The 26,492-nt window shown below is 37.0% G+C and overlaps 1 protein-coding gene across 4 annotated transcripts in view; it reads right to left on the reverse strand.

Annotated features, from left to right (window-relative positions):
• Positions 1 to 26,492, reverse strand: part of OCA2 (OCA2 melanosomal transmembrane protein) — a 187,785-nt gene that overhangs the window by 85,036 nt on the left and 76,257 nt on the right. For all 4 annotated transcript variants that reach the window (XM_053934871.1, XM_053934869.1, XM_053934870.1 and 1 more), the window contains 5 exons: positions 26,258 to 26,314; positions 24,843 to 24,967; positions 21,148 to 21,286; positions 11,758 to 11,890; positions 553 to 700 (listed from right to left, as the gene is read on the reverse strand). In XM_053934871.1, the coding sequence (XP_053790846.1) occupies positions 553 to 700; positions 11,758 to 11,890; positions 21,148 to 21,286; positions 24,843 to 24,967; positions 26,258 to 26,314 (602 nt within the window). The remainder of the gene's footprint in view (positions 1 to 552; positions 701 to 11,757; positions 11,891 to 21,147; positions 21,287 to 24,842; positions 24,968 to 26,257; positions 26,315 to 26,492) is intronic.

Consider the following 26,492-nt stretch of genomic DNA (forward strand, 5'->3'; position numbering starts at 1 on the left):
CATCAAATTCCATGGCATAACATCTGTTTTTACTAGAATCTAAACAAAACATGGTCATTATTCTTTTAGTCATAGTTTATGTAAACTTCTTTTCTGTACATAAAAATATGTCTGCACTCAGGTCCACACTGAAATTTTGATTATGAAATAATTGTAAAATACAGCAATTCACTGGTGAAATGTTTTTCAAACTCACCTATTCACTGAAGAGAATTTGATATTTTCAGTAAAAAAAAAAAAAAAATAAACTCCAGCATCTTACTGTGCTGAAGCAACAACTGTAAGGAAACATGTAGTGATATATTTGTAATCTTTTTAAACCGAAAGCTGCCTGAAACTTTTAGGCCTTTAATTTTGGGTCATATTGACAAATACATTTTCCAGACCTTACATGTCAGTTTTGTCCTAAAATACTTCGTGTTTTACTGAGGCTGAGAATGGCTTTTCCTATCTGCCCGGGCATCCATCTCATCAAGACAGAGCTAGGAATGCAGGTCTTGTTCCAGTGAAGATTCCTGAAAGGGGAGGTTGGACATGCTGGTCCTTGCTTACCTGTGAAACGTCCTCAGCTTCTTCCTCAGGAGCATCTCCAGAGTCAGCACCTTCTGCATCAAGAGACATTTCACAGCAGTCTCCTCTCTGCTAGCTGGGTTGATGCGCTGAGCTGTCAGCCTCCAAACATAGATCTCATGTTTCAGCTCTGAAAAGAAGCAAAATTTCATCAATGTGAAGTCCAATGCGTATGAAACAAGAGATGGGTAAAATATGTGCAATGTGCTCTGGACTCAAAGCTGTTAAAGTTATTGGGATGGTTTCCCAACACATTTCCACTCAGGAAGCTGCTTTTGTCATTCATTTTCCAGAGCTGAAGTAAATGAAAAAGAAATAGAAATTTTTCAAAATTTTAATAAATGAATCACAAAGTCTTTTTTCAAAGAAAAAAGTAGTGCTGTCTTCAAATGCTTGCAAACATCTTCAACAACCTTAAGGGCTAAAATTGTAGCCCATTCAATTTTCAAGAGAAAACAAACTGTCAGTATACATTAGTATACTGCTAAGAGGTACCAGTTCCCTGTGTAGTCAGGAATTACAGCAAATGCTACTTCACAGTATTCAAAATAGACAGCCTGTTTCCATTCACTCTGTGTTCATACAAGCAATTTTATCTATGTAAGGCAAAAGTGAAATCTGGCACTGTTATATGGAACAATATTTAATAGTATTTTAAAGGTTTCCTAAAAGGATTTAATTCTTAGGCACTGAAAATATGTGTAAACACAGCAACCATCACTTTCCTGCTGACCTGGATGATATCTGATCCTGTGTAAATTCAGACAGACTGATTAACACTTCGAAATCAGACTCTAGAATCTTCTCAGAAATTTCAATCCTTTTTGATTATTTTTTTCCCTGTACCATTGAGGCCTTGGAGAATGACCAAAAAAACATGTGTTCCTATTCAAGGAGGATGTTAAACTGGCCATGCCAAAAAACCCTTTGAATTTTACAGGAAATCACTAAAGAAATAAAATCAGAATATTCATTCAGAAACTGTCTGTGCAAATGTTTCCTATAGAAGCAATGGGACGTTTCCACACCCTTCTTTTCTGTTCCACTCAAATTTCCTATAATTGAAGACAATATGTCAAGAATCCAAGATTTTATGTTTTAAGAGTCCTGTTCGATCAGCAAGTTGCTCTCATTCTGAAAATGGATGTGTAACTCTTCACATCATGTAAACAAGCTATAAGAATTATTTATAACAAAAATATTTAGTTACATAAGAAAAATTTAAACACATTTTGATGTAGGTAGTGATGTTAACATTTTATGTTGCAACCCTCTAGAGGGTTATGATATCTCCTATCAAACATGTTCAATTCCCCAGTTTCCTTTACGACTAAGTATTCATAATGATAATGCAGAGTGAATCTTATAAAGATTGACCATGAGAAGGAATTAGACTCAACAAAACTCAAACATTTAATAACAAAAGTGTGTCCAGAGTCTGCATGGTTGACACAGAATAAAGGGATTTGAACAGCAATTTACATACATTTTGTATGGTTTGTGGCTTAAGATCTGCACACATCTGTCAAAGTGGTAATGCTTGCCTAAATTTTACAGTGTAAGACTAGAAATACAAATTCACACTGTCGAATAGCCAGTTTATACCTGAAAGCCAGTTTATACCTGAAACACAGATTCCAAAAATATGCCAAATTGACCATTTTCCTTTGTAATATATTTGGTGGTTCTTGCCAGAAGCATAATCTGGAACAAAATTATATTACAATATGGATAGGTCTTGTTTATTAAAGGATCCACGTGACTTCTGGCCATCATTTATTTTTGCATCAACATTTGTGAGACACGCAGGTATAACAGCAGTAATTTTCCACTCACAGAGGGGAAAAAAAAGGCCTTTCTGTAATTCATTCTTATGTGATTTTTGAGTGAATATGACTACAGCTTTGAAACTGTCATCAGTCCAAGAGAAAGAGTGTGTTTTTTTCTTTTTCTCTGGCAGAGGCTCATGAAGCATGAGCAACCAGTTTGCTGTTCTACTTCCCTATAGTTTGTCTTTTCTGCAACAACTTTTTTAAGGACGTCTGTTCATCCTGCCATAGCATTTCTCCCCATCCTTTCCAAGTGAAATTTCACCAAGGGTTTAGCTGATAGAGGGAAGTTGAATCATTCACCACCTAAATGAGATGCAAGTACTCCACAGTTATTTTTATACAGAGAATCTCTATCCTCTCTCCTTCAGAAAGAGGCAGCTATCATCCCTGTATCTGTGCCACAAACAAATCCACAGAGTGGAAAGCAGCATGACTTGTGTTGCAGATTCCTGTTCACATCTGAAATGCCCTGGGGCTAATCTCCAGGTTGAGCAAAATTGGACTGGTGCTTTGTGATCTACCTTAAAAAACATATGCGTGTCTTCACACGGCTTTGACTGTGCCTTTATGTACAGCAAGTGCATGCTTGATTTTTCAGTCATTGGTTTTCTAAATATCCCAAGGATGTGAACATCTGACCTGCTGTAGAGTTAACTTCAGAGCAAACTGTACTTGGAAAATCAGATTTGTTGATAGAACTTTTATCCCACAACTCCTGTTGCAGTAATGACTTGTGCAGAGGTTTTCTAGGTCATCCCACAGAATGTTTCTCCTACTTCTCTTTCATACACACTCTTACTGTTAATAGCCCATCATGGCATCAGGTGATACATATTTATTAGAAGTAATGCTTTTATTAAAGGAAAAATAAAGCAGAACCTTGAAATCAGCAGCAACAATTAACATGGCCAAAGTGCTTCGAGCCTTGCTATACTTCTGCCATTTCATAAATGCAAAACCATTTAGGCAGCACCCCCCAGAGTCTGGGAACAACTGGTATATTATGACATACTGTGTTACACATGGTCAAGGGCTTAATGCAATCACAGAGTCTTATCAATCACTTTGAAATTACGGCCAAGACAGCACAAGGGCAGCATTTGGCTGCCACTGAATAGAACCACAGGATAGTCTCATACTCTGTTTCTCCATGTCCATAAGTTCCTGTCCTCCCCTCAGATGAAATCCAATGGTTATATTACACCAGAGTGAGCTCTCTCCACTCGCTTGTCCAACCCAATCCACAGGGTTTTTGCAGGGTTAGATTTATGGTGGATCAGCCTTCTATCCAATGTAACCTACAACTGTCAGGTCTATTGCCAGTAACTGACATGGTGAGTCTGTAGCACAGCAGTTTCTCATTAAAGCAGCTAAATTAACATTTGACTGCAACCATAGCACCAGGAGCCAAAGTGATAGAAGCAAAGCTGTTTAGTATGCAGTGATCTGGAGCACAAGAAGATAGGAGGGCTGCAGCTCAGCTCAGTCAGAGAATTAAGCTCATTATGATACTAAAACCTTTGTGAATGCCATACATTCATAAAGCCTACAAGGCACAACAGCAATATACCTAGCATTTTTATTTCCAACAAGAAAATAGAAAGAAACTCAGTTTGGAACAAAAAAATATTAATTTTTGACTTAGTTATAGGATCAAATAAGCACTCCTCAAACATGTAAACCCTATGCTCCTAATCTGTTCTTTGTTATTGATCATATTTTGCCCTGGAAACCACAAGCATATACATCCTGGACCCACTGAGTTTAACAAAATTTCAGCTGCTGACCCAGACTGTGACAGTTTAGAAAAAAATTTTTGCATTTTACTAAATATTCTTCTTTTGAAAACTGCATATTATTTCTGCAATCTGACAATTAATAGTCAGATTGATTTTCCCTTGGGTAATCACACATTCCCTCCCACCCAGCTGCCAACAACAAAGGAAACATCATCAAAAACTGAGTGCAATTAATTCCCAGTCTCAGAATCTGAAAAGGCCAGTTTTGTTAATTGAAGATACTCAGAAGAGCATGACCAACCTTGATGAGATTATAAGAATTATCATTAAATGACAATTTTCAACTTGCACGTGCACTAACTGCATAAACTATCTTTTTGCAAGCAACACAAGTTTGCACTGCTGGGCTGTATCTAACAGCATTCAAAGTATGTTCATCTGAATATTTGTTTAGTTTTTTTCTCCACATTTTACTGTGGCTTAACTATTTTCAGTAAAGCAATTTTTTTTCATAGCCAAATTCTCAGAATGAGACCATTTATGTTTAAATGCCAACTGTAAAGCAAATTAAATATCATTAATTCTAGCTTAACTAGTAATAGTAATATCTATAACTTTTAGTAATTTTTAAATCCCTCATATTATGTAACCAATCATCTAAGCATTATTAGATGGTGATATCTCTATTTTGTAAGTGCAGAAGCTAAATCCAAAATTTGAAACCAATGAGTAGAAAAAATTCACCTTGAGGGATATTCCAGCTCAAACACTTATGCCTCTCTCCTAGAGGCAGCACATCCCAACAGGACACAAGCATGAGGATCTAAATCTAGGAAAATCAGCAAACAAAACAAAACAAAATAAACAAAAAAACAACCCCTGGAATATTCTTGGTTTTATTCCTTTGAATAGTCCAGTTGGTCAATAGTGGATAAAGGTAAGCATAGGTATAAATATTGCAGGGTCTTCAAAACTACATCAAAACATGTTTTGCCTTAGTCAGCATGCAAAGGAAAACAAGAAATGTGCCCAATGCTGCATAAAGCAGTACAGAGAATTTATATAAGCTTTTCAACTCAGCGTGACATCTGAGGCCCCATTTGGTCATAAAGGCACCTAATGCCAGCTCAGCTACCCAGCATGGGATTGTATCCATCACACAGGAATTACAGGGCATTCTCATCCTGCAGCAGAGCAGCTGGAGCCTGGGCAGAAAATCACAAAGCTCATAATTTCAAACACCTAAATTACTCACTAGGAGTCATCTTCCAAGCAAGCTTGAGCAAGTTGCAGCAGGCTCACGAAAGAATCTACAACGTTACAAGCCTAACCCTGATTTCATATGGGAATAGTCAATTTAGTATGTGTATGATTGTCACATAGGACTCAGATGGAGTAATCCACTGATATTAAGGTGAGTTAGATTTCTCATTACATTTCAGGATGTTTGATAAAGATATACATTAAGTTTCAGTTGGTTTGTTCCTGAACAACAGGTGGGATATCTCTCCCTCGGTAACATGGGCTCTGTTCTCATCTCTAGGTAAGTCAGATTTTAGAGACACGAACTTATTTTAGTGCTTGTAGGTTTGCCCTCAGTTTCCTCTGCGGCCATTCCCCATCTTTTTAAAGCAGGAATCTGAATGTATTTAGGTTCTCTGCATGCTCATTAGTACTTGCTTAATGTGCTTAAAATCCCTTATTCTGTTACACTGATAATGGGACAAGGAAGTCAAGAGTCAAGTATTTTGAGCATGCAGTTATCTAAAATTCTACTCTGTTTCAGAAAATTTTTCTCAGGTGTGAAATCTAGAAAAATAACTCCAGCTTACTATCAAATAGTTTTCATTCAGACTGCCAGACTTGCCAATGAAAGCCAATTTTGCTGATGTCTTCCATTAAACTACAAGTTTTACTCCCTTAGAAAAAAGCAACCTCTCATAAATTCACTGTACTTTGCTCAAACACAACTAGATACATTCCAACCCCAAAACATTTAGCACAAAATGTAACTACTGCTGATGTCCTTTCAATAGGAGAAAAAGTGCCACAAGTCACTACTTAGAGACGGTATTCCCAAGGATAAGAAAAAAAGAACCATAAAATGATAAAGTCTCAAGAGGACAACAGTCTTTTGGAGTATTTCAAAAGATAATGTCTCTTCTAATGCTTTTAACAGGACAAGAAGAAGAGCAAAACAATGCAGCCTACTTCAGACTTACCATAACTTTTATCAATGGTTTAAAAGTAAAAATGGAGACTAATACATTGATGGTTTAGAAGTAAAAATGGAGACTAATACATTGAACGTGCTTTGATAAATGAAAATTGCAGAGCAATAAAAAATCTGTCAAGCTTACACTTGTATTTGAAACACCACCACAGTGAAAGTCTCTGCAGCAAATAAACACAGATAACGTGTTACATAGAACTAAACAGGTTTTTTTAAGTTCTGTTTATTAGGAAGACCTAATGAACTTCAGAGCCATGAAAGTGAAAAACTTTGTCATAGCTTCACCCAAACACTCTTAATGGAAAGGTCATGTCTTGCCAACCACTGTATACCTGTGCAATCCTTTCACAACTGAGATCTGGATACAAAAACAGACAGGCACAAATGCTGTAAAAGAAACAGGAGCTAGGAATAAGTTTTCCCCTCCCATCAGTGATTTTCCAATACTCATTCCTTCCATGAAAAATGTGTATAATAAATTGTCAGGTGCTGCTCTGTTGATTCAGAATGACACTATATTATACCATCTTTCTGCATAAGACAGCTAAAGTAATATTACAGCTGCCTTCTTGTGATGGCTACATTACCGATGCGCTAAGCAAATAATATGAGATTGTAATAATTATCCTTGTTTTGCAATGTCAGAATACTATTTTTATCATCTGAAGGCAAGAAGAGACAGATCAATGTTTTTCTTTTTCCAAGTGGAATACTCTTATCAACTCTAAAGCAGTTCAAAGGACATATACAGGAATTAAAGCATAAAATTATTGAAAATATTTAAAAATACAAAAATCTTCAATTTGTGGCAAGTAAATAAGCATACTTCTTTAATTCCTGATTATCAGGAGAGCTATTGAAGGTGCAAGTAATAAAAGACAGCTTTTGATTTGCATTTTCAAACATAAAGCCATGGGCCTGGTAGATCCCGATATATTATCTAAAAAGTAGTAAACACAGTGTCTGAAGGGACATTAGGACTACCTAGCTTGTTTGAGACTGAAAGTCTTACTGTTCTTTCAAATAAAGAACAGTACCAGAAAGATATTATCTTAGATACCAAGATCATTCATAAGAAAGCTGCACCTTTTAGTTCAACATGCTAACATTCACAGTAGGAGACTTAAAATGTTAACTATTCACTATTCAGTGTTAATATCTGCAACTGGATTGCAGAGAAGAGCGAAAAAGAGACCACACAAAAAAACAAACATACATTTTACTGTCCACATTGGTCCTCAAGATTTAAAAATATTCCCCATAAAACCCAATGAAATTAGCATCTTAGGTGAGGACTGTAGAGTGCAGTGCAATTGCAAAACTTCCATTCAGACTGAGCTTAAAGTTGGATTCTTGAAAACATATTGAAATATTCCTTTCTTTGGACATTACTGTCTTCATATACTGCTTGCTACTTTCCTCACTTGAACCTCAGTGAGGTTCAGTCAGCTTCCAAGTGAGGACAGGCCATTACTTCCAACATCACATTAAATACCAACTATGCTTTACTGGCAGTTAATAAAATACCTACATAGCCACAGATGCACCTCAGGACAGAGATTTGTCAATTTACATAATTCAACTACATCACTGATGTACCTTTCACTGATTCTAGCAAGAAATGGTTCCTGAAATTACAAGTATGTTACTAGCAAAAATATGACTAAAGACTGTTCTTTGACCCTGAGCAGCACACATACTGATGTTACACTACACCTTATCCTAGGTGCCCTCTGTGTCCCTGCAGTGTCCTTGTGGCCCTAGACATAACTATTACTTTATGTCGGCTTTTTGCATTTCAAAGTGCCTGGCGCTAAATATTGTAGTTTTTTTGCAAATCACCACAGTGGTTCTTTCCCCTCCTCCTCTTCCTTTTATTCTCTTTGAGAACATCTGTAGAGCTTCACGTGGAAGAAAGAAACAGATTTGCTCACTCATCTGGTTACCACATCTCCTGTTCTGGGAAACAGCACTGTGTTTTTCACACATTAAGCACTTTACATATGACTATGATTAATTAATTCCTTCTGTTGTCAGCTTTACTTGCTGACTCTCATACTACCATCAGTATTTTCCCAGCTGCTGCAGACAGTGAGTTACACCAGAAGGAATAACAATGCTCCTGCTATTATCACTCCTGCTTAAAGGGTGGATCTCATTCAGCCAGTGAAAAAGTTGGAAAAAAGAGCAAGCAACAAAGTAGAAATGGGGAGCTGGTGCCAAAGTTGTGCTAGATGAAAGCTCTTCCTCTCTGGCAAAAAATGGCCAGTATAATAATATTTGTCACCAGAACCTGTGTCACCCATTCTCCTGGGGATAGCAACCTTGCCAAACACTGAGGTCCAGGTCTCCACAGTTGACAGCTGAGACATAATAATGTATTGTTACACTTCCCAGGAACTAAATAATGTATTCTTAACCCTTAAAGGAAGAAAAAAACTTTGGTTTCAGGTTTTCAGAGTAGCAGTTGAAACAGTAAATTTAATTCCTCTTACACTCAGATATTTTTTCCCTGACATATTCTTTTGTGAAAGTGTAGATACATACAAACTTGTCAAACCTTCTCAGCTTACTCTTCTAGACTTAGCATCTTTTGCTGCATCACACAGAACAAGGAGCAGGTTTATCAGCTAAAAGACATGCTCAAAAAGTCCTAAAAAATTCCTTCATTCTTAAAGAACATTAGATTTTCTCTCTTATGGATGAGTTCTTCAGTGTTTTTTTTCTTTTGTTAGCTACCCCACTTAAAGCCACTGCAGGTAGACAGTGGCTCCTGGGGAAAGAATAGGTATTTTTGCTGCAGCAGAGGTGCTGCAAATCAGTCTGAAAGCCAACAGATTAAAAACACTGGTAACATATAGTGTTGAAATGTATCTTCATAATAAGAGCATTGTCTGTTTTTAAAATTCATACTAATCCATTTTAATAATCTGTGTATCCTAAAGCAGCAGAAAAAAAACTTAAAGCACATGGTGCACAGGTATAAAAAAATCTGGGGAGAATAATATACCAATTAAATTTCACATAACTTGTTTAATTGCTAATTGAGGGCAAGGTGAGGAAGGACTGGTATTTAGTTGATTAAAACAGCTGCTTCAAACAAGCCATTTGAAGTTATCACAGAGCCATTTCAACTGGAGATGAAAGGACCCCTGGAAGCACCTTGGAGGCTATTCTGCAAATCCAAACAGTGACAGCTATCTCCTAATGGAGCTGTATTGGTCTCTTTCTTTCTCTGTCCCTCTCACAGAAATTTGCAATGGAAAGAGTGGCTTTCCAGCATTTGCTCTAATTAAACAGCTCCTGATTAGGTTTGCAGCAAAGGACAAGCAGCTGATTATGAGAACACATGGTATACTGATTAGGAGACTGCTAAATCTGAACAGACTAAGGTGCATGTAACAAAGATTACCAAGAAACTAATTGAAGGAAATATGCTTGCCAGTGTTTCACTACTACAGTGTTTCACTGGAAAAAATAGTATGTCAGTGAATAAACAATACTATTCAGATTAATTTTAAAAGTTTTCTTACATACTTTATTTCTTAAAAATCCAAAACATATGCTTTAAAATTTTATAGCCAAAAGGAAAAAAGTAGCAATTCCATGTTCTAAAATATATATTTATAAAATAATGCTATTTTGTCAGGATCAATACTGTTTGCAGTTGGGAGAATTAATTTTCTTGATGGCTTTTTGAAAAATCATACTTTGTAGGGTCACAGGGAAAGAATCTAGGGTCTGAGTTAATTTATTTCTCTTGCTCTCTGGATAAGACCTCTAAGGGTGCAGAAAGCCTCAGCAGTTTTAAAATGAAAATGCCTACCTCATACCAGACAGATATATAGGAGAAAGAGAAATTCTGTTCTAGATATTATACTCTTAGAAAACAGTTATTCAGTGCAACATCTAGAACACCTCAAAAATATTTTTGATCTAAATTCTGGGAAAGACTTTGGCCTTTAGCAATACAAACAGAGTCCACCTTGTGCTGAATAGATGTCGAAGTCAAAACCAAAAGTCTTCAGATGATCTTCCTAAGCAGGGAAATTTCTTCTCTAACTTTTCTATTAGATGGGATTCGAGACACATGGTATAATCTACTGAGGAGAGAACTGTCACTTTTGGCTTTTAATAAAACCATAATAGTAAAGCAAATTTTCCCTGGAACAAGGCAAGACACTACAGGTACTACTCCTTTTGTCTAAATGAGATGCCTATCATGAAAGTCTCTGCCACAGTTAGTCACCTTGGACTCTCCTTATAAGCGAAAAGTAAACTTTTAAGGCCTACAATATATCTGTTCTAGCATAGACAGCTCCATTAGTCTTGAAAAGCACTTATCTTTCTCCACAGATAACAAATGAAGCCAAGATATATCAACGGTATCAAAAAGTTGTCCTCTCTATGATAAACAGATGCCACACACACAGGTTCAGAAACATCGTACAGCACATTAAAACATATGTTGCATGGTCAGTGGAAGCCTGGACCTTAAGTTTTCTGCAGCCAAAGGTGAAACAAGCATCAGTCCCAAGGAAAAAACAGTTATACTCTACTGTCTTTGTACAAAGCTTGCTAATAAATTATACTTAGTGAAGTATTTCTTACCTCGTAAAGAACTTTAGGGAGTTGGTATTAAATTTTAGCACTGAAAGAGAAGCCCTAGAACAATGATAAAAACTTCAAAATGACTGAATTGAAAAAAATAAAAGCATGAAGACAAAGAGGGACTGACACATCAACAGCCATTGAAACAGCTTTAAGACTTCTAGAGACTATTGAGGTGAGTGACATAAAAAGACATAGATTTCAGTAGAACTGTAGAAATTATGCACTAGGGAAATTTAGGGTAGGAAGAGCCACAGAGGTAAGCTAGGGAGGACTTGAAAAGTTCTGCTTTGATGAAATGTCTTTCACTGACCACAGACCAGTAAAAGATTGCTGAAAAATTCAATGGAAGAAAACCATCAGCAAGGGAATACATTAGTGGACTATGTTTGTTATAAGAGAAACCTGGGATATTTCTAAATCTAGACTGTGAACTCAATACCTTGTGCAGATATTATCTGTTGCAACACAGAGCATCCTGATACTCATGCCTATGGGTATAATGAATGATGCAAAATATTCCTGAAAATTTTGTAAAATATTTAAAAATTCATGTCAAAGCACATGTCATGTGCTCAGTCTTAGCACCAGAAAAACAAAAAATGCCACAACTAAAAATACAATATGAATTATTAGTTGAAAAATTAATGTTCAGAGAGTGAGGAAGGTGGGTACTTCCATCTGAAGACAGCACTGTAGTAGGCACTACTCAGTTTCCATTTAGCACATATTCAGTGTAACAATTATAACTTTTTGTCACACTCACACTTACCAACAATTTCACTTGGCTCCTTATTGTAAAGTTTTTTGTTCCAGTAAAGAAGTCTGAGAAAAGGAAAGGAGACCAGAACAACAAGGCAGATGCCCAAAAACATATGCCCTGTGAAGGCTGCAAAATCCAATCCCTGAAAATAAAAACAAAAAACCTAAATTAAAAATCACTTATTTTTCTATATTACCTACAGGGAAAAGCATTCAGCTTAATGTACATTAACAATCAATAATAAATATAAAGCAATATAGTAAGTTCCAAGTACAGTATCTGCTGTATTTCATCTGTTTCAAGGAGACAAGCCACAGTAAAATTTAAGTCAAAGAATTAAAACATTGCATTACATGTTACTCTGAAACACACCTAATGTTCCTGAAATGTACAGTAAAAAAAACCTAAACTGAATTATTAATGTTTACTTCTCACTTGTAAATTCATTTCAAATCACTCAAAGTCTCAGAAATAATTGAATTTTAAAGTGCTGGCAACAGAAATGCTTACAATAATTCTATTTGAACCATTCTTCTACAATAAAAGTATTATATGTCAATATAGTGTTTATTCTTCTTTCTGGTTAATAAATGAACACATTTCATATCTTTTGCACAATGAAACCTTTTAATGAAGGGGTTTTAAAAAAGGTTAAGCAGAACGTATTAAAAGCCTACTGGTTTCAAGCAATAAGAATGAACAGTGACAACTTGCCCTAAAACTCTGAAGTTTGCCATGCTGTGAGTAGGACATTGGACTAGATTATAGATATTCTCAGTTCAGCCAGACAGAAAAGAAGAGAGATTTCTACCAGGCTAAGCCTGGGAAAAAGTCCAAGAGTAATGTAAACCATTCATTATCTCTCTTTCTGTTCATATTGTTTATAGACATGTTCTACCACCATATGCTATTCATAGTGCACCAATGGTGTGAAATGTTTTTACTTTAAGACCAATGGAATTGGTCTTCGCAATGTTCTCTGTAAAAGAGCAATGTACATTCAATTAAAGGATCATTCTTTGCCTTCTGAACTTCGAGTCATTTTATTCCTGTCCCTGCCTCAACAGCGACACTAGATCACCTCTAGGGTCCCTTTCAACTGAGTTATTAAATTTTTCCATATTGTACACATTGTAGTGGATCTCGGTTAGCCTTTGGGCTGGGCTTTTCTGAAGCAGCCATGACTCGCCTATTCAAAAGAAGTTACTCATGAAGCTCCAAGAGTATCACATCCAAGTAGTCTGGTAGGAAGGATCTGTCTTATATTCCAGAACCAGAGGCTGTCTGAACTGGTGATCCCAGCAGATCTGTGACACCTGGAATAAAGCATGGCTCAAGCCCTGGATAGCCCAGGTTGTCCCAGCTGAATTTTCAGAGTACCCACTGATTTCCCAGAAACTCTGGAAAGTTAGTTGATCTCCCTGTGACACACCTTTATGTGTCTATTTTTCCCTGATTTTTACCTATGAGTGTCCTATAGATCCTTTGGTAATTCCAATGCATATTAAAAACAGCTTCCCTTGCAACAAAGTTGATACTACCTCCAGTGTGTTAAGACTTTTGGGAACTTACTGCTTTAACTGTGTATTCTTCTATATTGTCAAATGCTAAAAGAATTTATGTGGAAATTTCCTAGTTGAAATGTCTCTGGTTCAGAAAAAGGAAGAAAAAGTTTCTCTATTGCACCACAGGGCATAATAAAAGACACATAACACAAGAAACTGATGACAGTCATAAAGAACTTTCATAGCCAGATAAAGATTGGTGCTCTTTGGCAAAAAAAATCCATAGCTTGCAGACAGTCAAATAAATCTCAAACCATAAATATGCAGACTTAGGATTAGCATTTGATCCTATTAAAATACAGGTTTAAGCTTCCTGAGGTAATGTCATCCTTACTTGCTATTTAATAGTAGATTCCTTGACTCTTCTACTCTCTGGACACTAAAAGGTGAAACTATACCTGTTCATTCGCTGGCCTTTTGCTGTAACTTAGCTACAGCCATTGCTTTTATGAAAGCAGAAGGAAAACTCTTCAGGAATTGGAATGAGATTATTTTAAGAATTGGACAGAAAAAAAGTGACACCACAAAGAAAAATAATGTCCCTTCATTCAGTTTGCCTACAAAATAGGTCAGCCACTTAGGTGTCTGACATCTCTGTAAGACAGATTTTACAAATCAGTTTTTACAAAGATTGGCCTCTGGGCATCAAGTTAAGATTCAGAGTTACAGGAAACACTTCTATGAGGGATAAAAACAACATTCATAACTCTAGGAAATTTACAAATTAATAAATAAAGAATTCCTGCAAAGGCTCAGTGTCTGTGAGACTAGCCCCCAAAGTATATAAATTCCATATCACCCATGTTTATTTTCTTAATGACAAACATTTCCAATAAACTGACAATAAATCAACAATAAATCTATTTTATATATGAAATGCCTCTAAGATTATAGCCAAAAAGAAAGATCATACAATTTTGGCCAGAAAAATAAGAACTTTTAACCTTAACAGTTGAACTGGCTTTAGTTCAGAAATCTTCCAACTTTGACAGTGTGCCATTAAACAAGTCTGCAAGTATGCAAAATCATTACTCAGTTTTGTATGGTCTCTAAAATGGCAAAGAGAGGTAGGAAGCCAAAATTATTTAAGCTGTAAAAACACTGAAGCTACGCCAGCCAAAATAGAAATGCTGAACCTGACTGGAAAAAATAACTATCCTCTGAAAGATAAATGACTGGGAAACAGGTTGAAGAGCAATAAAGTAGTTAGGAGTGGTCAGATTATACTCAATACAGAATTACCAGAATGAGGAAAATTACTTTTACACTCAGACTAGTCTTACAAAAAAAGCAGTGGAGATGAAACTTTTCTTAGGCTGGCAGCAACCGCATCATGCCCACATCATGAAGATAGATGCCAGCTACCAGGCCAACTATGATGGTAGAAATTCTCTGTAGAAATACATAGAAATAAAGATAAATGCTAAAGTAGGAAGTAAAAAAAATAAATAGGAACCAGATGAATTCTTGGTAACCCTCAAGTTTAAATATGTGAGGTCTTCATCACATATTAAAGGATCTTGACTTTAAGGAAGTAGCTTATTGCAAGTAAACACAAATATAAAAAGTCACTTGCCTTTACATTTTTGTTATCATACCTATTTCAAAGGAAAAAGAATTGTGTCTGGTTCCTGAAATGCCACAATTCAGAGGCTTCTCAAAAAATACGGCACAAGAAATACATCACTTGAAACCCACAAAATTAATTTCTCTATGAAGAAAATCACCTCAACCTCGAAGGCAAACTAAAATGCTGAGGGTAAGAAGGAGGTCTGAGGTCTGACTCATAGTTGAAAGGAATTGAAATGAGATAGAGATTACAATACCCTTAAAAAAAATCAGGATTAACACAGCTCCATGACATAAGAGCTGACGTAGATAAGCCTTCAAAGTGATTTGCAGACACCATCACAAGAAGAAAAAAAAAGTGTCTACTAGATTTTTTGGCATCCTATCCAAGAGCTTACCTGAACTTTTCAAAAGGAGTAGCTGGGCTGAGATTCAGGATTTTGTTAAAGTTCATAGTATCAGCACATTGATGTTCAATATCTCTGAGATCCCTAGTGAAAAAGAAAACATGCTGCTCTGCTCCTACTGTAGAACAGCTTTCCAATTCAGCTGAAACAAATTGTTTTCTAACATGGAGTGTGCCTATTTCAGGACAGAGCTTGCATGGCAGGATTGTCGGTGATAATGTGAGACTGGAGTCAGTTCTCTTCCCATCCCTTGCTCCTGGCTTTCCTCCCCATTACCTCCTTGCATTGATCCACAAAAGACAGTGAGTGAAAATGATTCCTGATGATCACTAGCCTTGGACAGCTGATGCCCTGTAGCTATGAGGAGGTTGAGGACTACCAAGTGCACTACTTTTTATGGTTGATATCAGAAAGGCTGAAATACAGGCAGCTGCCCTGCCTGATGCTTTGAGCTGGGTGTTTAGCACCAGCCCTCTGCAGCACAGGGAATGTGGTTTTGGGGAAAAAAAAGGCTAATTTCACACCAGGCATTGTCAGATAGCTGGTAGCCAGCTGGCAGCCTCTTGGGGAACTTTAAGAGACTAAAGGGTTTTCACTGTACCACAGATACCATAGATGCAGCAGAGGATACCAAGGTCGTGGCACAACTGCTTCATCAGTTGCCCCTGTTCCTTTTCCCACACCCAGAAAAGACATGCAACATCTCCACAGAGCCTACATTCATACCCTTTGTGGCACATTTTATACCCCCTGAGTCTTCTGCACTGCCGGGGCCAGGATTCAGCATTGTAAAAAAGCATTTAAGCGCTCCCCATGTCTCCTACATACAACAAAAAGTCATTTTCACAAAGATTTTCTTTTCCTGCACAATAGACTGGAATAGAATTGACATGCACAAAAGGCAAGAAATATTTTTCTTCCAGGAGATTTCAATCTATGAGATAAATACAAAACACACTTCAAATGTCCCTTACTTGAGGCTATGATGATTGTGTCAAATTCCTCCTGTTCCCCAGTTGAGAGAAAATCTAAAGATTTTGTTTTAGCAAGACAACAGCCTAAAGGTTCCACTGCCTACAGATTCAGAGCTGAAACAGAGTGGGCATTTTTCCTTGGTTTATACTTTAAAATGCAAAGGCAAATATATCAATTTCATATTAGGAGGAAGTATCATATTCTTTTCCTAAAATGCAAGCTTTCTATCAACTTGATTATTATTTTTTTTCATTGCTTCTGCAGATGTGAAATTAAATTCTAGTAATTCAGACCTTTCCACAAGAAATCTGCCTATTTAGAGCAATGAGAAAGCAAAATTTATAGCTATGTGCATTTGGGGAACAGAAAGTACTGTTTCTAGCCAGAATGCCCTTTACTTAATATTTTAAAACTAATAAAATGAAGAAGAGCAAGAGTAATTTATTGTTTCTACACTGGCTTAAACATCCCTTCTAGGTGAGTGACTGAGATCTGCATTGTCTCTCATGGGAGCTGCTCATGATGTCACTGAGCCAGAAATCACTGATGGTCTAACCCAGTTACATGAAGATAATGTTATTTGAGATGCTGATGAACCTACTTTTTTGTTTTACATTATCTGTTTAATGATTACTACATGCATAGATAGTAAAAATTCTGAAATCAGATGTAAGCCCATACATTTTAGTTCATGCACTTCTCCTAAGTGTAATTTCCGCTTGAGAAAAGGAGTCAACCAAACATCGACAGAAGGGGTAGAATTCTACAAATTGATTAAAAGTTTTAACAAGCTTGTATCCAGCAAACTCAACAAAAATAGCCTACTAAACTATGGGAATTCATTTTACCAGTGCTTGAAATATCTTTAAAGCTTCATATATAGGATTTCCTCTTCTTTTTTTTTTCAGAAGTACCTACTTTCCTTCATAAATTTCTTTGGTACCATAATTTTTCATTAAATAGAAAAACTAATATCACATCATGCTAAATTCCACCATGAAGGCTGAAAGTCTCTAAAAGGCAGCACAGGAAAACCTGCTGTCTGTCAATTTTCCAGGAAATTCCTGTTAAATGGCAGGAATTATTCTGAGTGGTATGCTGAAACCCCCAAATCCTCAGCAGACACCAGATTAACAGCACAAGCTTTATCACATGCTAATAAAAACAGTAAATAAAAGGATAAAATCCAGTGGCTAGCATATGCTAAAACTGCCTTTGCTCTTATCATTACTTCTTTCATGCAGATTTAGCTTGGACACACCAGTGTCCAAGTGCACATGTGGACCAGTGCACATGTCGACAGCTATGTTCACAGCACCATTTTGCTCTGGAGACCTATTTGCCACCCATTCTTTAAAGAACTTGGAATCACAGCCTATGCTTACAGCACAACAACTTCTGATCTCAAAGGTGTTTTTGTAGAAATTAGTGAAGTTCCCAAATACAGAAGATTTGCTGTCCAACCCTTCTGAGAGCAAGGACCATATCCAACTGGTTCATGCTCTATTGTGCATATAAACATGGAGTACCTGAAGTCTGAAGCCCATATCTCCTCAAAATAAAAATATAATTTTGTTAACTGTGGCCATTCTGTGGCAGCACTCTGAAGATAATAAAACATTAAAAAATGTTTTATATTCATTGAACAAGTTTTCCATTTGCTCTTATCCTAAAATCAAAACATAAATGCTGTTTTGTGAAAATTCTTCCAATTCCAACTAAGAACAATCAAGAGCACAACAAATCTTCCTCTCCTATTATGAAGATGTTCACTGATTCCAGTCATAATGGTAGGGAATATGTCAGGATTATAAATTAACAATGGGTACAAAAAAAAAATCCTTTTGACATTCATTTGCGTCTCAAGACAAGTAGAGACTTATTGCTACATTGTAATGAGCAAAATGTTACAAAAATCGTATTTATTCAAACATGGTTTAAATAAAATATTTTTAATATGATGTGAGTTTTCCCCAGAACCTAGGGAGAAAAGTCTCTCCAGCACCACAGTAAACAAAAAGTAAAGCATTCCTAACACTATAACCAGATAACAAGCACCCAAATAACAAGGCTGCATTTCATTCCATATTGATATAAAAGTCAAGATTTCCTACAAAAGTGTAAACTTGCATAATATTTTACTTGTTTTTAGAATTTGATGTACAGCAGCGAAAGCTCAGGAAGACTGGTAAAATTCTCCTCCTGATAGCACCTAACTAAAGTAGAAAACCAAATCATCTACATAGGACAGTTCACTGTTCAACTTCCTGCAGGGGCAGTTGTCCAAGTACTCCTGTATTTACTGTGCAAAAATGACACAGAGAAGGAAGTACAAAATAATTTTTAAAAGAATTTCAACAAAAATATCAAGCGGAAAAAAAATTCTAGAATTCTCAGAATGTCCAAAATCATGACCATGTGCTAAAAAGAGGTAGAAACCAAGTCTTTTGTATAGAAAACATCATAATAGAAACTACAAAATATACTGCATGAAGGAGTGTTTCTAAGATGCCATTAATGTATTCAAGAACTTTTATCTCTGTAAGAGTTAAAAAAAATATTTTACTTGGTACTAATGTAGTAGGCTCCCCATGCATTTTTGACACAGAATTGTGGTAGCTCATATAACCCTTCTTCACAGCACCCTTTACTAGAAGTAGTTTCAGAAACAAGACAGCAATGTCCATATTTCTCCTTCTGATCAAAAGAGAGCATGCTGGAGCAGGTGGACAAAATTAGGAATGCAGCTATTATTTCAACAGCTCAGACTGTAAGAGGCCAGATGGTCCAGCTCCCTCTCTGACCTCTATCTTGGCTTTATCCAGTTATCTTAGCCAGCACTCTCCCAGGCAAATCTCCTTTAGAAGGGGTGAGCCCTAAGCAGTAAGGACATACCCCAGACCATGACACTCTGCCTCAGGACCAAGGATAGGTCTTTGACCCTCTTATTTATAGACATAGATACAGCAATTGAGAATATAGAAAAGAAGCAACATAAATTCTATGGCTCTGCATTGAACCTAATCTATTTCACTATGTTCTTATCTCTGTGATGCAGCAAAAGATCTGAAAATAATCCAGACTGAAAACATCTGGAAAGATTTTTGTGCTTGTTTCAGATACAGAATTTGCTATAATGCAATATTTGCTAGGGTATTTATACATCTGAGTCCTCCTAAAAATATCAATAGCTCAAACAAGAAAAATGTAACATGGTTTCTTTTCAATTGTGATTGCTTAATTATCTCCCAGGTTTACAGCCACTTCTAAAGGTTCTACAGAAACTATGAGTTTCCGAGTATTCAGGAAAATGACCTGCATGGCAGGTGCTAATTATTCTTTTTAATATCAGAAGTTTTAAATAGGTGCACAGATTTTATATCTAAAATTTAAAACTCAGCTATCAAGTTCTCAGCTAACAAGTTCTCAGCTAACAATAAATATTACGGTTTTCAAAGCTGCCATCCAAACTAGCCAACTGCAGCTGGCATTTCAAATATTTCAATGGCAAACATTCAGTTTATTAAATGGTAGAAACTTTCAAAGACTTTTCCAGCCTGGACAATACTTAATTAATTTGAGTGCATTCAGTTTATTAGAAGAGATCTTTCTTCCATAAAGCAATAGAAACATAAGTGACTCTAAATGGAAAAAAAAAATCCAAAACATAAACTTGAGATTTTATGCTACAATTCCCTCATGCACGTGCACAGTTGTTTTTGCACTAGCTCAATAAACACTAAATTTCTCTAGAATGACTTTTTTTTTTTTTTTGGGGGGGGGGGGTGGTTATGGCTCCTGGCCAAAACAGACAGTTTATCCCTGGCGTCCTTATAGATGTGCCCATTATATTACTACCCCTTCTATGGTGCTGCTTGTTGGTGAGGAGAAGGGCAGATCTGCCCCATGCCAGGAGGGGCTGCCCCTTGCATTCTGAGCAGACTGTCTCACTGCTAGCCCACAGCACACCAGGGAAAGGGGGTGGGAGACAGTGCCAGAGGCAGAGGGAAGACTCGATGCCCTCATGTTCAGGGGTAGTAAGGATACCTGAAAGCACAGAAAACTCAGCAAACTCAGCTCCATGAAGATGCTGAGGGCTGCAAACACTTGCCAGCAGTGCCACAGCCAGTCCAGATGGCAGAGAGACCCATGTGGGAAGAAACAGTGGGACTGGGATGCTCCTGCTGGATCATTCATGCCCTGCAGTCCCGCCCAGCACCAGATACCATAGCTTTCCCTTTGGCACCAGGCACCCAGCAAACAATAGGAGAGCCAAGAATTTGAAGCTAAAATCTGTCTCTGCAGCCTGGAGATAGCAAAACATTGTCAGGAGGTGGGAGCCAGCCACAGCCTGTGCTGCACAGGAGAAGCTCCCACCCCCCTCTCACACCCGACATCTCCTTGGGCTGTGCTTGAAGGATAAAGTGCCTCACGTATGTCGTGGCTCTACAGGGGCAAAGCAACTCTCTGTAAAATGTTGAATTGTCTCATATTTAACTTTTGAGAGAAAACCCATACTGAAAAAATGGATGGATTTTCATCTTCATTTTCACATTTTTGTTTTTTTGCAACTTGTTGCCCTGTCTGCAGCCCTCCATTGTTGTGCTTCTTTCCTCACTTTGCCATTGACAAGGAAATCCTCATCAACAACAAAAAAAGGAAACCGGTATTCTTAGTCCATATCAAAAAGTCTATTCTTCATCACTATTTTGTCCCCAAAAGATCACTCTCTCTGTCTGATCATGCTACTAAAAAAGAAGTAGCACAGCAAAAAAAGTCGATTATTTTCTGTTTATATGGCTGTCTGGGGGAAGAGAAGGATCAACCTTGCATAAGTCAACACCACTACTTTATTTTAGTAGCCAAACAACTGCAGTACATACCCTTGTCCTCAGCTCTTGCTTTGAAACAATAATCACATTTGGAGGATCCCCAACAGCAGTGGCAGCCCCCCCAATATTTGTGAAGATTACTTCCGCAATCAGGACGTGCCTAGGATCAAGATTAAGTACTTCACAGAGCCTGCAGTGTAAAGATAATGAAATTAACTTCTTATCCCATGGATAAATTACCTTAAATATTAAAATGCACAAAATTTACAAAATGCAGTCATTTCACAGACAAATGGTAGGATTTTAAACACAATGTGTCAATGAATGCTATGTTAAAGCATTTATTGTGCTAGAGTAATTATAACAATGTAAATGAAAATTTATAGATTTTCTTTACATTTAAAATGCAGTTATTAATGCCTACAAAACTGATGCATTTTTAAAAGCATTTAATTAAAAGTAGTCAACTATTACAAGAATCGGACTCCACAGAAAATAGCATTTCAAATTTTCAGTGTGATACAGCTTCTGAAACCACGGGCCTTAAGCTGCACTGACCTGTGGAAAACAATTCTGGTCAACCACAGGCTCTGCACTCAGCAACAGTGATTAACTTTCTTAGGGGAAGCAGTGGTAGAGGATTGTGCAGGCTGCCTATTAGCCATGAATCATCTATTAGAGACTTTAGCTTTCAGGCTAGGTTTATTCAGTTTATTCTGTTCCTATTTTCCTCCTCCTTTAAAGCTTGATCATGAGTATTTCTATTTGTGATGAAACAAGAGGAGAAAATACACATTCATTATGGTTAAAAAATTCTCAAAATGTTTTTTTAGCAGTTCAAATATACTTAATACTTCTTTGGTAGGATGCTGTTTTGATAAGAGAAAGTAAATTGCTTCTTTAATAAGAAGCACCTTAAAGTGCTCTGACAAACACTGGGGTTGACTCAGTAACCACATGATCCATTTGAACTCAAAGCCCACTTACACAGAGTAACCTTCACATAGATTACTCCAACTCACAAATTACATTTACGCACACACCCACGTAATCCGTTCTGTCCTGAAGTATGTGTTTGACTTTAAACTTGGGCTCTGGTAATAAAAGCTGAAAGTTAAAGTCACACCTAAGCACTTTGGAGTAAGAAACAATTGCTTTTCTCCTCACAACTTATCAAAAGGTTGTTCCAGAATGTAAAGATGGAGACCACACTTAAATTATTGTCCCCTATGTCTCATAGTAGATAGGGGGAAGAGTGTGCAGGAAGAATGCTTTCTCACTGCAATGCTCTCACATATTTCTCTGAAAGAAGGGTTGGACTTCACTGTTTAGCCTAAGTCTGTGTTATTAAAACCTATATTTCAAAGAGAAAAGAGTATTGCAAAAACCTTAATCTGATTCACTTACGCTATCACCAAGAGTGTCAATTTAAAACTCAGAAAAAACACTGTCAGATGGCATATATGTCAGCACATAAAAACTCTGGAAAATAATAACTGTGCAAAAATACACTATTTCCTCAGCAGCATGAAATCATTCAGTTAAAGGGTACTTTGTAGTACAGCTGGTCCAAATGTATCAATTGTGGTGCAAGACCACAATTGTACTTGCAATTTTAACTCCAATGCTCCTTGACTTCCCAGTATTTCAAAATACAAGCTAAGCTTGTCTTTAGCAATTCTTTCTTTTTGATGGGCCTAATGGTATTTTGAAAAGAGAACTCTAATGTAAGTAAGCAAAGGCTAAGCCCAAAGTATAAAACCATCAGAACATCTTAGCTATAAGGCAAGATCAGTTTCTCAGTTTACTTATCCTGGTTATATAATTCTTCATGTGTAAAAATATTAGCCTTTTCCAGTTCCCAATAACAAAGTGTCTTGAAAATAAGTAACAGCTAAAAGGGGGTAGTTATTACTTTTTTTAGCGGGTTACTACAAAATGCAGAGTGAAACAAGTATCGTGTTTTAGGCCTTATTACAGGAAATATAAACCCTTATGTTCGCAGAGTCAGTATGATTTTCTGCAAGCTTTATCTCCATGGCAATGGAGACTGCACAGTGCAACACAGTTAAGCTGTAGACAATGGCAGTAAGATAAAAAAGAAAATGACCCCCAGCATGAAGCTTTTTGAAGTAGACAATTATTTGGTTTTAGTAGGTGAGTTAAAATTTTATTTTAGTTTTGATAGCGATTCAAATACAAATGTTTCCCACATACTGAGTTTTCCCTTCTTCAGTGTTACAGGCTCATTTAGTATAAAAAAAAAGGACTTAGTATATCTTTAGTACAAAAGTCCATTACTTAAAGGTGGCTACAAGGGCAGAGGCTCTCCCTTCCCAAGGATCCACATGGAGAAGACAAGAGGCAACAAGTACTAGGGAGAGATTTCACCTCAACATAAGAGAAACAATTTATGACAAAACCAGTTAACCACTGGAAAAACCTCCCCAGGGATGTGGTAGAGTCCCCATCACCAGAGGTTTTCAAGATGTAATTGAGGAGAGTGCCAGATAATCTCATTTAGGCTTCCTTTCCCCTGAAAGGTTGGACAGATGGTCTTTCGAGGTCCCTTCAACCTGGGCTATTCTAGGATTCTTTGAAAACAGAATAAATGTTGCCGTAGCTCTGACTGAAAAGCTTTTTATGCTACATTGATTTCTGAATTTCAATCCATTCCCAAATTATATTTATCCAAAATATTCTGCAATGCTGCTAAAGAAAACTTGGTGTTTAATAGCTCCAGCACTGCTTACTGCTAGAAACGCAATTATTGATTAGGGTGTGGCAAAGCTGTCTCTTTAAAATATAATCAGACAGAAGACAAATGGAGCTTTCATTCACCAGCTGTTTCCAGTCTAGAATAAATTTCACTTGCAAAATTGGTTTTTACTGCTTTACACTGCATTTTAAAGAGGGGGCATATCTTATTAGAATTTTGTGTACTTTAATGTGATAATGACTGCAAGCATTACATCTCTCAGGATCATTTCTAAAATACACTAGATCTTTCCAAAACTGAACTGGATTAAACAGATTTGCCTGACCAGACACAGGTTAAATTCAGTTTAAACAGTAATTTATAATCCCACACTGATTAAATGTAGTTGCATATAAAATGTTATTAATTTACAGAAATCTGAAGTAATTAAATTCATGGTTGTCTGCTCAAAGTTCCAAATATCTAATCTCAAACTGTGCAATTAACCAGTAGCCATCCCAATGACATGATCACCAACAGGAATAAAATTCAGATTTTCATATTCAAGAAAAAGCTGTTAGATGAAATATGGACTTTTTAAAAATTTATTTGTCACTAATATTAGAAGGGATAACAACTTCACTAAAACATAAATGACTATCTAAAAATGTATATAAATATCAGCCAGCAAAGAATAAAGCAGCTTTAATTTAAAAATTCTGCCTGCTTTACAGGAAAAAATAATCATCTACTAGGGAGCATTTGGTACAATATGCTATTGCAGTTGAGATATGAAGACAAACCAGAACAGTTAGCTGCCAAGGCAGTGTTCACAGGTTTCAGATATGTGCTCAATATTAATGCAAAGGCAAAAGGCAACCCATCCCTCTGAAAGCGCTAGCTTTTTATTCTACTACAGTAAGAGTATTTGAAGTTCTAATTTCCATTTAAATAATTAAGAATACCTCCAAACAAGTATTTTGCAGACATGTATACTACTGATTGCTGTCTATAAAAGACCAAGTCCAAATCCATAACAATAAAATACCTTATGGTTACTGGAGTAAAGAGCAGCATAGTGGTAACGTTGTCCAAAAATGCAGAAAGAATTGCAGCAATGAGGCACAGAAGCGTAATCATGGCCCACACCTTGCCTCGAGAGAACCGATAAGCCTAAGAAAAACAAGCAGAAGCAAAATGATTGGACTACATCACTCCAACTTAGATTTCAAAAATTATAGATAAAGCAACTTAATCAAAGTCAAGCAACAATGAGCTCAGAGCATTTACTGTTCCTTTACTATTACTCCAACAGCGCCCTCTCCAATACTAAATAATCTGGCAAGAAAATAATTCATGGAAGTGGGCAAACAATCCCATCATGAAAACAAAGAAACAAGTCTGAAGAAACACCATGCTCTGCTGCCAGTCATAAAAGGGGTCTGTGGCAGGAGAAGGGCTGAGCCTCCATGTTCTGCCTGCATGCCCAGGTGGACTACCATGGTTTACACCTTCCTTCCTCTCCACACCTGGGACACATTCCCCATCCTCGGAGCAGCACTGGTGAAGTGAGTCCAGAGGAGGGCCACAAACATGATAAAACACTGGAGCACCTCTCCTACGAGAACAGGCTGGAAGAGATCTGTGTTATTCAGCCTGGCGAAGAGATGGGTCACCTTACAGCACCTTTCAGCACCTAAACATGGACAATAAGACAGTTGTGGGGGGAGGCTTTGGGCAAGGATATGTAGTTATAGGACAAGAGGGATTGGCTTTAAACTGAGACAGTAGGCTTAGATTAGATATTAGTTAGAAATTCTTTACTGTGAGGGTGGTGAGACTATGACAGGTTACCCAGAGAAGCTTTGGATGTCCCATCCCTGGGAATGTTCAAGTCCAGACTGAATGGGGTTTTAAGAAACCTGCTCTAGTTGAAGGTGTCCTTGCCCATGGCAGGGGGATTGGAACAAGATTATGAAGGTTTCTTCCAACCCAAACCGTTCTCTAATTCTATGGTTGTGATTCTATGAGTTACTCTTTTCATGTAAACTTTTGTTCTGCTACTGTGCAAAGGTCTGTGGCCACTTTTCATGTGTGGTCATAAAGTTAAAGATAGTTCCCATATTTCTTCCGCCCCACTGGCAGGCATAAATAGACAGTTGAGCTACAGCAGAACTGCAGTCCTGGGAAAATCAGTGAAATATTCAGCTTAATAGTGTCTAAATGCTTGTGTACCCTACTGGGGACCTTTAACATTTCCTGTAGAAACAGAATTGCATTAAGGGCTTTCTTTCATCCACAAAGGATTTTTCCAGTATTACAACATGACCACTGTAATTTCTAATATGATAAGTATACATTGACCTTAGAAGGGTTCTTTAAAGATTGTGCTTGGTGTGACAGATTTGAATAAATACTAACTTGATAAATCTAGAAATACTAATAAGTACCAAATAAACCCACCTTTACTGCACAGTAGTCAAAGAATCCAGTCTCTGAAAATATGGCCACCAAAACCATCTGCCAAAAGATGAGGAAAAATATAATCCCTTGGAACTGATATATAAAAGTAATTGAATTATTACTTAAAACTAAAGCAAAGCAATTTCTGATACTGACAAATGGACGTCTTATCTGACACAGCTTTGAGAATCTAATCACCCTTATATTAGAATATTCACTACAGCTGCCAGATATC

This window comes from Vidua chalybeata, chromosome 2 (genome assembly GCF_026979565.1).
Source record: "Vidua chalybeata isolate OUT-0048 chromosome 2, bVidCha1 merged haplotype, whole genome shotgun sequence".
NCBI lineage: Eukaryota > Metazoa > Chordata > Aves > Passeriformes > Viduidae > Vidua > Vidua chalybeata.